Source organism: Corticium candelabrum, chromosome 7, assembly GCF_963422355.1.
Source record: "Corticium candelabrum chromosome 7, ooCorCand1.1, whole genome shotgun sequence".
NCBI lineage: Eukaryota > Metazoa > Porifera > Homoscleromorpha > Homosclerophorida > Plakinidae > Corticium > Corticium candelabrum.
Genome location: NC_085091.1, coordinates 6194722 through 6210506, shown reverse-complemented (window position 1 = coordinate 6210506; position 15785 = coordinate 6194722). Strand labels below are relative to the sequence as shown.

Genomic DNA, 15785 nt, shown 5'->3' with positions numbered 1-15785 from the left:
AAGTGCTACTACACAAACGGTAGGCAGTAATTACCTCTGGCACAATAGAAATAGACAAAAACAGATGAAGAACAGCATCAGTAAACTCTACATCAGTTCTGTTCTAAAACACACATAATCTTGTGTCACATGATAATATAACATAATCTTTATCACCAACAATAACATTGTAAATGTATGAAAAAGAGCCAATCTGATTAGTAGCCCTGAGAGAGTTAAACGATAAAGATGTATGTTGTTGAATCATTAAACACACAAATACGTCTGATTAACCACCTATCTGAACTAGCATTTCCCTAAGACGGACATCCTAGTGTAGCTTGCAGTAGACTACATCAAGTTCAACATTAATTAATTATTAATTTATTATTAACTTTTAGAGTGTAAACTGGTGCATGAACAACATACTGTACGTGTGTGCATTGATTTGAGTGTTGTGAACATGCACTGTCTGACACCTGTTCTGCATTCTTTGCTGCCCTTAATTTTGTCCGCATGGCCTGGCAAAAATACCGTCATACAATAACTGCTTCTGCCCAAATGACTGCCCATGGGTGGTCATTCAAACATACAGCAAGTTAGATTTTCAAAAAAGTGCTCGGGGCACTTTTAAGACATCTGTGGTACTTACTGCTAATCGAATGAATTGTTGTAATCAAAGTACACGTCTTGGCATCAGTTTGACATAATTCACTAATAGCCTCAATGCTAAGCCATCTTTGCCTTGTCAACTAACGTGTGTGGGTATGTACATTGGGATTACACGGTCAGTCGAAGATGGGTAGTGTTGAGGCTAAGAATTTAATGCAACAGTCAATTAAAGCACTGAATCTAAACTTGTGGACAACAAGTTCTCTATGTACAACACGACCATCAACGCTAAAGATGATGTGTGACATCTACGCTCACATTCGTAACACTGAAATGCATTTTGTGCATAGAAAAATGTCATATACACTGTTGATAAAATAAACATGAACACATCATGCGACTCGGGTTGCTTATCGCTTGTAGTCCTGTTTCTATCATAAATGATCATGCTTATGTCACCGTCAGCCATTTTTGTTCCAGCACTTGATAATATTCACCTTCCGACAAGGGTTGTGTGTCACGGGTTGTACAGATCATGTGTATCTGTATTGGATACTCATATCGCCTAATCTGACAGTTCAGAGTGCAACCAATGTGGTCAAAAAGCACTCACTGTATACTTACCGAGTCAGTAATAATACTTACCAAGTCAGTAATACTGTATGTTACCGTAATATTAAAATGTTTGTGTCATTATTAACAACTGCAGCATCATACCTTCATGCACGCATCCACTACTTGAATGAGAAGTAGTAATGTGTTATTTTCATTTAACGTTGGCATCCATAGAATTGAAGCAGGTAGATATCTTACTAACTTTTCAATCAGAAACACATGTACAACCATATCCTAAACATAAAAAAAACTCGAAATTACATAGAGATTACTAATAAAAATACTAAAATGCATTTAATCACCTTAAGAGGCTTCGAAGTGTCAATGACAGCAGCCTGTTGCAATGACAATGTCACAATTTGAAGCAAAAGAACAGCTGTTCGGCATTTCTCCTCATCTGTCACCAAGACATGACATCAAAAATTATCAACAATTACAAACACAATAAAGCAATGCGATGTCAACAATCATAAGAACACAAAATATGTTCATTCTGCTTAATTGACATCATCTTGTCAATTCAATTTTCAACTAGAAGCAATCTACAATGGGATCGCATAACCTGTGTGCCAACTGTAAACCCAAGTTGTAAGTAAGTTATGTAGTGATTGTAATTCTGCCCTCAAAAATGCCCGTACCCAGAACATGATAATGACTGCAGTACCTTCTGAATGTGCCTTTTATAAACGTGTTAATGTCTTTGCTGATTCAAGCAACAATGACTCGGATATGAAGGAGTAATCCACTGATGATGGTACCAACTCAAGATGATGACGATGACAACTATTGACCAGAATGATAAAATTGTGCTCTAAAATTGTCCAGAGAGCTAAGACCTTAAGCCTGAGTGCCCATTTTTAAAATTTTGGCAAGATCTTCCTATTCTGAAAATTTCATATTGATATGTTAAGCCATTCAAGAGGTATCGTGTTTACAGACACAGAAACAGACAGACAGCCACACAAACATGTCTTAATACATTACCCTCGCGACACCTGTTATAACTAATTCAATTCTTGATACCGTTTGTTCAAGACAGAGTGCCACAAACTGCTGTCAATGTACTTTTACGTTTGCTATGTTTTCAATGGTGTAGATACCTGCATTCCATATCATGACACTGTCATGTAATCATTAATACTATTACTCCACAATATGTCGTTTAACTCCAATAGCAAACACAAATTGAGGTACGACTTATTTTGATAACAATGACTAAACATTACAACTACAGCACAAGAATACCAACACTCAACAACAGCAAACTATGACACAAGACAAGCATGTAAACCATTCACACGATCTGATTACCGGTTTCAGTTGGCAACTTCTTCAGCAACACAACGCACGACGAAAATGCTGACTTCTCAACAGCATTGATCATTCGTTGGTCTTGATTCTGTGCACATTGCAAAATCTTCACCAACTCACCAAGCGTAATAAGAGGATTTACTACTGCCCTATACAAACATAATCAGTTACAGAGTCCATATCCATACTTCTATGGCTATGGGCCTTACTCAATCCAGTTTCTGAGCACACAAGAATACAAAGAAGATAGTTCGTCACAAGCTGCAATGCAATATGGAGAAACCACACCTGATACCTACAGAAATTGAAATATCAACATTAGAAAATCCTCGATCTTAATGAGTACTATTTAACACAAAATCCGTTACAATATATTCTATCTACAAACTGTAAACCAAAGTCATCTGAATCCTCACATCACTTGAATGGGTGACAGGATTTTGTTAATGAGTTATGACAACAATGGTATGTCACTATTTCAGTTATTGATTACATGACAGAAAATATAAATAAGCATAATGTATACAGACGGCATGCTGTGAGTATTAATCCAAAGACAATGCAACTAAATAAAGCACTGAATGACAGGTGTGTTTCGAAACTGCCTAAAATTGAAATACTTGTAATGTCACTATTAAAGGAGAGCTCTCACCAAAATCAATCATCTCTCAGATGAAAGCTGTCACTTCATGACACAACAATTTGCAACCGTTTACTGCAGACATTTACCATAATGAAGAAATAAAACATTGAAATTACCTGCGTGGGCGTGTTTAGTGCCCATCAGAGTAACTCTGATTGCTGGTCAACAAGGAAGACCAATACCTGTGCACTTCTCAAGGTAATGGTCAATTCACAATACGTGGCGCGTTCTTCGGTCACGTTATGCAATCAGTTTAGCGCGCACTGCCACAGTCGGACTATTCTCACGTTGACAATGAACAAACTTAGTCTCGCGTAGCCATAGATGCATGGGAAACGCCGAACACCTTCAATGAGAAGTTCAATGTCTAGATCCTCCATGATCTAACAACACGTGTCCTGTATCCCGCAATATTATTGGGTAGTATAAAGGCGTCAAATCCGGTTGAACGCACGAACACTTTTGGCTGGACGCTGAACTAGAACTCTGTTCTATCCTCGCGTCACGTCGCGCCATTCAATTCACAAATAGACGACATGCGTTGACGTCAGGCGACACGACGCGACGGTCAGCTACGCATCGCATATTGTGAAGCAGCCTTAGGGATTATGAGACATATGGTGGCAAGTTGTGGTTTATTGACTAAAGCAAACTGGGACCCAAATTGATCACGCTAGTATCGACTGTGTCAATACAACCATGAAGCCTCAAAAGGAGACCTTTCTTAGAATAGCTCAAGGAATCATGTCTCGCTGCATTTTGGGTACGTTAGGAGCACTTGGCACAGTTAAAACTAAAGTATTCACTTCCAAAGGAGGACAGAGTAACTCTTTGTGCTACATACGGGGGAATCGTCTGAACAACTCGTAGCCCATTCTCTGCTTCTCTGGCTGGCTGGACTGTAAGCTTCCTGCAGGAAGATACTAGACCGTGTATCTTCTTTCAGCAAGTTTTAGTATTTGGTGAGAGTTCTCCTTTAGGTCCTGTTTTGTCACAAATATAAATGAATGATGTCACTAAAAACCAAGCTAAATGCTATATTCAAACAGTTAACCATATTAGACAACATGAGATCTAATCAACGATGATGTTCAAGGATGCAGTTTTCCATTGCAGCAACACATTTTTCAGGTGTTATAAATGGCTATCAATTTTAATTCTTGCTACTGAAATAATGCATACATTAATTATAAAAAATGAAGAAGCAAATAAAGTGCTAAACCTTCGGCTGCTAGCTTAGGTAATAGCTGCTGCACATATATTGGCACCTACTAATTAACATGACAAGGATGTGGACACACTGACTGATACATGGAATTGTCCACATCTGACACGTTAATTAACACCAGGGATAAATTAGACCTGTACCCATTTTTTGTCTCGCGTTACAGTCTTGACCAATCAATACACTGAAAACCTACCATGTGAAGAATTCACGTGACATAATACGTTAACAGTCCTCCTCCTTAGTGAAACAAAACGCACAAGCTAAAACACGTGGAGTGCGCGAGGAGAGGACTGGATAGAGTCTAGGATACAATGAGGTCATTCCAATTGCCATCCAGCAGTCCAGTCGTCCCTCTACAAACATACTGTAGTCTCGCGTAACCAACCCCTCCCCCTTTTTGACATCCAGTTGGTGGGTAGAGGGTCTGGTACAGTTTCTTTGATGTTGTCGTGTTGCACGTGTGTGCACACGCACGCATGCACACACGCACACACACACACACACACACACACACACACACACACACACACACACACACACACACGTACCTATGCCCTTGAAAACATTCAATTCTATACCTGGGCATGTAAAGTTGACAAAACGCAATCCAGTAGTGAGGCCTTCATTTCTGTATTACTCAACCCAAATGCTAAAGGCTACACACAACAAATATTCAATAAGCTACCACACAAAGACATCTACAGTGCTAATAGCAAGCAACCTGACTGTTGACAATCACCAAAACAAACATTTGCCATGACAACAAGAGATGCAGTCGGCATCGACTCGATACATTTTCCATCATAGATGAGTCTACGAGTTCCAATTTCTGCAAAAACACATCAGGAAAATGTTCAAACTGTATTAATCACGTCAAGTTAAATAAACAAGCAATAGAAACGAGTAGTTCAACAAGTAACAGCCTTAATTCTACACTGTAGTAAATATATAAACTTAGGCAGATGCTCAAGTCATAGACAGAAGGAACATATATGACATCATAAATCAATTAAAACCACTAACCTGTGCCCAATATTCAAATCTATTATTTTGTACAAATTCCTTCAAAATGTCACACAAACTTTCATCCAGCTCCCCTCTACAAAAAATAACAAATCATTACAAACAACCAAGTAAACAACAAAGCAATAATTCAGCACAACGTTAGGTCATTGCTGTTATTCAAAACTACAGAATTATTTATCTAATGAGCTCTTACTCTGTCACGTAGAAGACTTCTAATGCTGCAATATGAAAAGCATGAGAGGCGACTTGGAAATCATCATCTGATGTCTAAATAGCACTCAATGGAATCCAAATCTTCCATGTGTGTGTGTGTGTGTGTGTGTGTGTGTGTGTGTGTGTGTGTGTGTGTGTGTGTGTGTGTGTGTGTGTGTGTGTGTGTGTGTGTGTGTGTGTGTGTGTGTGTTACTAAACCTGTCCAGAGGGTAGATCAGTCAACAGGGGTCTAAAAACACTCTCCCAAAAGTGATCCCTACACAAACAAAAGACCACTGATTCATCTACAATTGTCTAAAATAGCACCACAATGACCGTGATCGAATAGCTGCTAGAGCTGCATCTTTTCTATTCTTCCAGAGAGATTCAAGGAATCCAAATGCTGCACATACTAATTCCAATGGTAACATCTACACATTCACAACATACCAACATCACGTCTACTCAAACACAACAATGTAACAAGGAAACTTGATAATCTACAACCTCAACATCAATTGTGACAAGTGAGAGAACAGCACCAAGACAACTGTTTCGTCCAATGTCAAACATCTGCATACAACAAAACAGGTTCAGACTGCATAAGACCCGACTACATTCTAAGACAACACTGTCTGTTAACAATAACTTTAATACAAGAAAATTACTACTAACATGAGTGAAACGGTATATCCAATGCTAATTTATGTAAAGTTCAAATTTTATGAGGTCCCCCAAAATGTGCCAGTACAGTAACTTAGCAGTAGAAGATATAAGTTTTCTCAACACATTGGCCAAATGTCTGTTCAGAAGAAAGTTATCATTTTATGTGCAAATGCCCAGTGATGTGCCAGCTGTAGTATAGTTTGCCACAAACTTTGGTCCATACATACTGTGAGTATGTACATATTCGTGATTCTGCAAACACTACAGCAAGTGTTCTAGCAGCTGTTTTTGCTTTCTGCCAGTATCCATTAATTTGTTTAGTGTTTGTCATAATTTTGTAGGCACAAAGATCTGTGCATGCAAAAAACGTCACGAGGTCATTGCTCTTTAGGTTGTTCAGTCAGTCTGGTTTTCATGCCAGAAAGTACAAAGCATAAAAAATTTAGTTGGTCTGGCCTAACTTGTTTAGTCTAAAATCATTTTGGCAACTGTATCAGGACAAAGAAACCATGTTTGTTCTGTACTCTACCTTGCCATCAGATGCATGTGGCTTCAAGTCAAGAAAGAGCTCTGTGAGTCCTGGCTGAGTTTCTATAGCATTTGCCAAAAACTCCAAAATTGAAACCTTCAATCCAACATCCTACCAAACACACACAAGTAGCTATAAAGTATACAAAGTCTCACGTGAATAACACACACACACACACACACACACACACACACACACACACACACACACACACCACCACCACCACCACCACCACCACCACCACCACCACCACCACCACCACCACCACCACCACCTGGGATGCCTTATAGTAAACGGACGCATCCCAATGTTTTTAAATAACTACTGTAAGAGAAAACAGCATATCTCATGCACCAGTTACTACGTTCACAGACAAAAAATTAAAGACCAAAACTTCGAATGGCATAATAATAATAGAAGAGTGTCTCTAGTCTTCCTTGGGAAATACAAAACGTTTCTCTGGCAATCATTTAGAATGCCATTCTATTCTAATAAATTTAATAAACATGCCTCTTGCTCTAAACATAAAACGTAGCATACAAACAAGATTATCAGATAATCAAAGACAAACTTTGTGAGAATCACTTTCTAACCTAAAATACAATGTGCTTCAGGCCACCACGTCATTCTGATGCATTGTTTCACATGTAACGACATCATCAAGACCTGATCATTTGGTTGGTAAATATGTCCCACTCATAAACTATAGTATTTTGTATTCAATTATCTGAATCCAGCGTTCAATTATCCAATTCAGGCATTCAATTATCCGATTCGAGCATTCAATTATCCAACTCAGGGATTCAATTATCCGATGTTCTGTCATAGAAGTACCAAATTTATACAAATAATTATTTCAGTCTGATACGTAAAGTCAAAACCGCGCACATTTCTTTCATGACGTCTTTCTATAATGCTCACATTTCAGCTTAACAATAAATGATTGATTCAACCAAGTTGGGAAGGCAAAGTAGTGAAATTCAAACTTTTGAATATAGCTATAAACACCCGCAACGACGCATGATGGACTGTTGCATAATATCACGCAGGACACATCGTTTACAAGGTATGCGAATTGCACCATGACTGACCATGATTGACGGAGCAAGGCGTTGTAGGCTTCCTAGATATGTAGATTTAGTTCACTTCCAATAGCTTAGTTAAACCTCCGCGGAAACGTGGGACACCAAGATTAGTGCAAAGAAAATTATCGTACAACACATGTTAAAATCCACGCTAAAGTCAAGATTAATTACAATTATTGCACTTAGGCAGTTGTGAATGATGATATTTGAGCAGCCGCCCAACCGCAGACTATGTAAGTTATTTAGTTTTTCATGTTATTGCACAGCCGTAAGCAACAGATAATTGAACACCTGAATTGGATAATTGAATGCCCAATTTGGATAATTGGTTTCCTGAATCGGATAATTGAACGTCGAATTCGGATAATTGAATGCAAACACTACAGTTACTACCACATTGGTGACAGAGACGAGAAAGACCTCTAACACCCCCCCCCCCCCCCCGATGCATAAGATATCAAACTATGCATTCCAACATTCCACAGAGATCTACTTTCTGCACACTGGCTCTTCACTCACAACCTCCCATTCCTAGAACCCCTTCAAAGTCACACCAAACCGCTCTTCTTGACCAGAAACCTACATAAATATTACCATAGCATCCTACACATTTTATGTCCATGCCTGCAGTGAATATGACTGCAACAGTTTTGTGCAAGTTCAATGTTGGTCTCACTCATACAACAATGAATCAAGCTAACATGATAGCCCTCTAAGTTTTTAGTTTTGCTCCAGTACTCAATTGGCAAGTAGAGGAAAAATTTAGTAGCCAGTATGATGTTTATCAGCCAACGCTGCCTCACCCAAGCTACATGTATAAGAAATGGCCCTGGTAATCAATGTAAAAATTATCCACCAGCACTTAGCAGACATACAGTAGCATATAAATGGGTGCATTACCAGGACTGGTCATGAGGTCTTCCAGATGTCATGAGTTGCAGTCACAATGTAGAATGAATTATGATTTTATTGGTCACTATCCGTCCGGTTTTGATAAACACATATGAATCAGAATGTAGCTGTCCTGCAATGCCTAGGTATGCTATACTAGACTTGTGCAATGCATGATGCATACAGACTTTGCAATACAAATTAATACTGTGAGCATGTCTTTCCAGCATGTCCTGATTTCACTTGCACAAGTAATAGGATAAACCTTCCAAAACCTTGGCTCAACCAAGCTACAAACTGTTCAATCCTTTACACTTATTACTTGACACAACATTTCATATCGAATTTGAGTGCAAACCCGATGCAGCATCTCAGCGCTGCTTACACCTTCATGATTTCCTGTCTATAACAACATAGGACAGACACGGATTTTGTTCCCTTGGAAAGCACTTTGCCCCTTTTCATGCATGAAGTCTCATGTAGTGCTTCTCTGGCATTTACTAGTCTTAGCAGTTGTGTCTGTGCAGTAGACCGTTACTGCCATTAACAACAAACAATTTATGATCAGTCGGCACCTAAATTTTTTGCCATGGCCACTGCAATACTCAGTTATAGTTGCCACTTGGGAGCTGCTGTGGTCTTAGAGAACTATTGGCAACTACTACTGTATAATGCCTCAGCTTGCCATTTTGTTCTGCTTACTTCTGTCCTTGCATCAAGTCGCATTACGTATCCATCTCTGATAGAATGGCCATCCTCTTCTGAACCAAGACATCCATACACAGACATGGGAGAGACCTGCATACACACAATACTAAACATTTATACTCATGCAGGCACCTACAAAACATGTACTGACAACACACAATCTCTTCAGCAGTTGAGTGCTAAGAGTTGGCAACTCTGGGTCACGATGATGATGGATATAAGATGCAATCACTGATATAATGTGTACACTTCCTACAATTAATTAGAAAGTACAGAATTCGGTTGACCAACATATCACTTGCAGGCATTGCGATACAAACAAGAGATACTGTACCTCCATTGCCATATTGTGTTGCACCAACAGTTGGACAATCTACCATGAGAGATGAAAGAGCTTGCTCTATTACTGATGCCTCCTGTACACATCAACCGTCACAAAATTGTTGAAGAAATTATGTAATGATTGATAAGATCAATGAGATATTATATTTTATTTATTACATAAATTAACTAAATTTATAAACAGCAACATGTAACAGTTGCCAACACTTTACACGTCCTCTTTCTGCACGATGCTCATGCCCACTAAATCACTAAATAAATCGCTTGTATAAAATATTGATAACAATGGAATCAAACCTTCAAGAAACTTTGAACATACAATAAACTTCATCGAACCCAAAGCAAGCTCTAACTAGTTTCAAAAACAACAAAAACAAGCCTATTGCAGGGTTCTAGCTAGACCCTTTTTTACTGTCAAATGATGGTTGTGTTTAATGGTTCAACTCCAGCCAACCATCATGTTTTTATGCTCAGTGCTGACAGGGAAAACTCTCAATTCATCACTGATGATCATGAATGCTGTAGGCTTTACCTGTGATTCTTGTGAAATTAGAGATATTTTGATATTGAGGACATCTAAATGATAAACAAGAACGTTTCGTGTATATTTCTTCACTAATTATGCTTTAGACTTGAAAGTCTCTAGTGGCCTGTAATGGTTGGGCTGTAACCCTCTGTTATTAAAGAATTTCCGAAATTGCTCCGGTCAAACAAAGACAACTGTAACTGACTTCTTTCCAGTTTCAGATACTTTGGTAGTAACCATACTTGGTTGAAGAATGTGCCCTTGCTCGCATGCCAGGCAACCTTCTGAGTCTGTGCGCCACCTTTTGAGTTCTTTACTGGCGACATCTCATGTCCCTGGCTGTCGAGCCATTCTAAACAATAGGTAACATATTTTGACTACCACTAAGTACCAATCCAAGAGGTCGGCTATACTAACATAGGAATGGGCCCATGCAACAAAAAGCTACTAGCGAACTTTGAAGCCTTGCTGGACTTCCAACAGAGTGGTAGGTAGTTTAGCCCAAAAATGTCAAGACAAAAAGCTACTAGCGAAGCTTTGGAGCCTCGCTGCACTTCCAACAGAGTGGTAGATAATTTAGTCCAAAAAATGTCAAGCAGAGCAGATTTGGCATTAGAGTCGATTTTTAGATAAAAAAAATTATAGCAAGTGTTAAGTATATGCCATATATGGTTACTACCAAAATGCAGCAGTCAGCATATTGCTTCAACTACCAAAAACGCCATTTGAGTGCTAAACCAATTTCTTATTAGCATACAGTAGTGTATGATAAATTGTCTGGTCTAATATGACACTGTTCTTGCTGATTTGTAATTTACATGTACAACGCCATTCAGTGACCAGTTCTAACCTCTCCAGTTGATGACAGTAGTTCGATCACGACGTGAAACGCCTTTTTAATCATCAGAACAAAGTTCGTGCCACGTTCCTCACTCTCACTGAACACACCTCAGAATACAAACATAACACAAAACAAGTACACTACGGTAATCAACATGTACCTTGTTTGTGGTGCTACAAGAGAGTCAATCACGTCCACCCCAGTTGCTATAATGTTGAGCAAAGCATGACCAGCCTCACTGTACAACAAGGCACGAGTCACAAGTCCAGCGAGTGAGTCGTGACCTTCCACTTTAACTTTGCCATGTGCAAGTGCCAACTGAAAAATCTCTAATGACATATGCCCTGTAGCAGCAAACCAGAGAAATAGCCAAATTAACTTAGCTAAACAAGACAAAATCTCACTAACAAATCAATAAATATTGATAACCTTCATAACTATTTAATTTTGAGTTTTCAGAGTATTGAAAAGATGCAAACATAAAATATAAACATAAAATTCAAACGAAAAATTGTCTTACCCAACACATCTCTGTCCTTGATATCAACATACCTCCATCTGTGAAAGCTACTAAATATTTCATGAACAACAAACAGAACTGATGCCACCAAGTCAACTGGACACTCGGCAAGGCAGGTATCATCATCGGAAGTGGGTGGCTTCCGAACACCTCTCACCAAAGATGCCAGCAGTCCTAAAGCAGCAACAGTGACAGAATACTGCCCAGACGGTCTCTCTTTAAGACTCAATACGTGACCAAAGTTGCTTGCAGAAACATCCATTCTACAACAAATGAGAACAATAAATACAACAGTAAACAGTCTTGCTAATGCAGTCACCCACCCTGGTGATATTGACAACAATGTAGTGTGAGGAAAAAAGCCTGTCTGTTGAAGAGACAGCCATACCTGAAAATACATAATCAATTGACATAATTGGTGGCCATCATGGTCGTTCTAAACTCTACCCATTCAATTACTATAGTATATTCCTGTATGTTATCCGAGTATTACATAGAAATTGTACATAGACTGTACCTCTTTGCATGTGGCCATGTTGTCATTGTGTGCTCCCAAAACACTTGTGTGTATACTGGTATAAACTTATGCATGCATGTTGTCACGTGCATGCAACACACACACACACACACACACACACACACACACACACACACACACACACACACACACACATGTGCACACACACACACACACACACACACACCCACACACACATGCACATGTGCACACACACCCACACCCACACCCACACACACACACACACACACACACACGCGCGCGTGCACATTCGTACAAATGGTACAACTTACCGGTCTTGGTCTAACGTCTGCTACCGCAGTGATGCAATTCAGACAAACCTCAATGAGTTTTTCTGGTGGATTATGCGATGAACTAAACCTGAAAAACCATCAATCAATTACACCAATTGATCAGCATCCCTGATTCCCATTAACAAACTTCTGCAGAACCATGTAGACTCTCTCAAAAACAGGATTCAACGATTCACTCAGTGAGTAATCAGATTTCAATATCTGATGCAAAAGGCGAACAATAGCTGTTACTCGACTAACAATAGGTAAAGAGTTGCTATCTAAGATGCCAAATCAACACATAGACAAAGATTACCACATAAACTTGCTGGTATATACAAGTAAGCATTGTCCAACCTGAACCAAGGTTGACCACACGCAGGAGGGCATCCATTTCCAGCAAAAAAAGGTGCCAGCCAGAATATATAAACTCCCATGTAATCATCTGATGGCCTGCCACAAACCAAAAAATAAGAGTGATGAGCTATCACATTAGTTAACGTTTGCAACAATGTGACACAGCTTAAATGAAATGATTCCATTGCATATGATTGTGTATCGGGTCAAGTTACACCATGTCCATGGCCCATTTCAAAAGGTTATCCAGTAATGCTATGCTGACATCACTATCACATTCCCCCGCCTTATAACGGCATGCCGTTTTAGTAGCAGAGTCATCAAATCGCCCTTTCTGCTAAATTCCACTTATAACGGCACGCCATTGAGTGAGGTAATACGATAGCACAAGGGCCTACAATACCATGAACACAACTTGACGTTAACTAAGTTGTCAACATTACAAATGTAAATGAAACTAGAATCGGCTATAAGTAAAATTTTGTTATCCGTCCAACCTTACAAGGTATGGTACTGAGTGTACTGTACTTGTTGCACGTCTGTCTCACATGATTACCGGTACTTACAAATAATTAGTAAACAGTTCAGACAGGTAAGAGACATTTTATTTCATATGCCTGCTGCACACATCATGCATGCAATTGTACTAGTAGACATCCAATCAACTATGTGCTCTTACCTGTTTCCAATGTTGCAACACTCCCCAGTGTTCCAGGTGGCATAACAATGCTCGGCAGATCAGTAGTCATTGCTAAACAGCACTATCTAGTTACTGTATGCACTAAGTGATACCCACAAGCCAGCTAGTCTGCCTGCTTGCATGCTTGTGTGTCAGAATGTCCATCTTTCTGTGTGTCTGTCTGTCCATCTGTCTGTGTGTCTGACTGTGTAGATGTCTATCGGTATGTCTGTCTGTCTGTCGTTTCCGTCAATCCTTTTCCGAAATGTCACTGTCTCAATGATATAAAACTGTCAGCAATATCAGACACAATTCATAACTTTACGTACAATTGTACGTACCACTTCGACAAACCACACGAGGATCTGTCACCTGCCATATATACTCATCATCAGTGACATCAATATCATCACTGGGACGAGACTCATCAAATGGCTGACTGAAAACAGAAAGTGTCTTCAAATATTCTGTGACCTGTAACAACATACAAAAACAAAATAAGAAATTTTGAAAGCTACCATTCAGTGACAGTAGTGTGTGTGTGTGTGTGTGTGTGTGTGTGTGTGTGTGTGTGTGTGTGTGTGTGTGTGTGTGTGTGTGTGTGTGTGTGTGTGTGTGTGTATGCGTGTGTGAGTGTGTGTGCTTGCATGTGTGTGTTGGACAACCAGCTGCTCCTTACTTTATATGCTCCTGACATATTCGTAGACAACGATGTCAACAACCCAAGAAATTGAAAAAACTGGAATGGAAATCTATGAAGAGTAGTGACCGCATGACAATATATACATTAACTATTACCAACATTATGACAAGTTTATATCTGTGCATACCTAGCTTGAGATGATTCAAGTATTGCCCCTAATCCAGTCTTCACACCCTACAACACACAAACTCAAGCAAACAATCAAAAGTGAGCTGCCTCTGTTAATTCAATCAATTCCTGCGGCCAATGCTATAAAGCTGAAACCCCCACACAAGTGCTACAACTAAGTCGTAAACATCTTAAATGCATAAGACTACGAGGAGTGTGTTTCAAGCACTTAAACTGGTTTAAGGATTGACCTGTTTCCACCTGCACTAAACCTGTTATATTCTAAACCTAAACCGATTTCTTAAACTCGTTTTGTAGTAGATTTAGCAAAGTGGTTTAGGTTTAACTGTCACGTGACAGTAGTGTGCTTGTTTTAGATAACTTCTGATAATGCCGTTTTTGATGATATTTACTATTTTGCTGGGATAGGATTGCCCTTAAAAGATGTAAGAGTCGTTAACAAGAGGAAAAAATCAGCAGCTACACAGAGACAGAAGATGGTGTCCTTGGTCAACTTCATGCAAATTCCTACTAGCAGACGCTGAATCAGTGACAACCAACAGTTGCTCTGACTTGGCGACAGAACAGCCCAATACTTCAAAATAAGGCATTCCTAGACGGTTTGTTTTGCACATCCCCGATGTCGAAGCTCCTACTGGAAACGATCGCTTTCTTGAACTGGTTTAGTTTTAAACGCGTTTAAGCTAAACTAGTTTAAGGTGCAGCTAGTGAAAACACAGCCCTACTTTGTAGTAGGTTTAGCAAGTGGTTTAGATTTAACTATCATGTGACAGTACCAAGCTTGCTTAGATGGCTTCTCGACAACGCTGTTTTGATGATAGGCTATTTTTCTGGCATAGGATTGCCTTGAAAGATGTAAGGGACGTTAACTAAAGGAAAGAAATCAGCAGCTAAGAAGAAGAGAGAAGATGGTGTTCTTGGTCATCGTCATGCAAATTCCTAGTAGTAGATGCTGAATCACGTGACAACCAACAGTTGCTCTGTCTCAGCGACAGAGCAGCCCAATACTTCAAAACTAGCCTACAACGGCGTTCCTAAACGGTTTGTTTAGCACATCTCCGATGTGCAAGTTTCTAGTGGAAACAGTCGCTTTCTTGAACTGGTTTAGTTTCTAAACGCGTTTAAGCTAAACTAGGCTGTGTCTCTACTTGTTGCTCTTTAAACACATTTAACCTTAACCATGTCTAAACTCTAAACATGTTTAGCTAGACACCGTCTCCACTTGTCCATTTATTAAAATTATCCTGGACTTTGTTGTACCGCGCAAATTTGTTTTTTGTGCACCAGACAGTCGGAGATCGTCTTCTGGTTGTCTCGAGAACAATTAGAGACACAATTATCTGTCTTCGCCAAAATCTCTCTCTCTGAATACTCTGTATCATTCTATGCTGTC

General features: G+C 39.4%; 1 protein-coding gene across 1 annotated transcript in view; it reads right to left on the bottom strand.

Moving 5' to 3' along the window:
* The window catches only part of LOC134182244 (nucleoporin NUP188-like), a 35379-nt gene that overhangs the window by 6226 nt on the left and 13368 nt on the right, over window positions 1-15785 (bottom strand). Inside the window, exons 16-42 of the mRNA XM_062649631.1 lie at window positions 14391-14437; window positions 14240-14312; window positions 13902-14034; window positions 13561-13632; window positions 12882-12977; window positions 12673-12805; window positions 12525-12612; window positions 12038-12102; window positions 11715-11977; window positions 11355-11538; window positions 11204-11291; window positions 9820-9901; window positions 9637-9737; window positions 9480-9575; window positions 6802-6912; window positions 6114-6179; window positions 5943-6037; window positions 5826-5883; window positions 5608-5681; window positions 5412-5487; window positions 5110-5217; window positions 4967-5044; window positions 2727-2812; window positions 2518-2666; window positions 1509-1603; window positions 1309-1440; window positions 35-103 (exon numbers count right to left, since the gene is read on the bottom strand). Coding sequence (XP_062505615.1) covers window positions 35-103; window positions 1309-1440; window positions 1509-1603; window positions 2518-2666; window positions 2727-2812; window positions 4967-5044; window positions 5110-5217; window positions 5412-5487; window positions 5608-5681; window positions 5826-5883; window positions 5943-6037; window positions 6114-6179; window positions 6802-6912; window positions 9480-9575; window positions 9637-9737; window positions 9820-9901; window positions 11204-11291; window positions 11355-11538; window positions 11715-11977; window positions 12038-12102; window positions 12525-12612; window positions 12673-12805; window positions 12882-12977; window positions 13561-13632; window positions 13902-14034; window positions 14240-14312; window positions 14391-14437 — 2718 coding nt within the window. The remainder of the gene's footprint in view (window positions 1-34; window positions 104-1308; window positions 1441-1508; window positions 1604-2517; window positions 2667-2726; window positions 2813-4966; window positions 5045-5109; window positions 5218-5411; window positions 5488-5607; window positions 5682-5825; window positions 5884-5942; window positions 6038-6113; window positions 6180-6801; window positions 6913-9479; window positions 9576-9636; window positions 9738-9819; window positions 9902-11203; window positions 11292-11354; window positions 11539-11714; window positions 11978-12037; window positions 12103-12524; window positions 12613-12672; window positions 12806-12881; window positions 12978-13560; window positions 13633-13901; window positions 14035-14239; window positions 14313-14390; window positions 14438-15785) is intronic.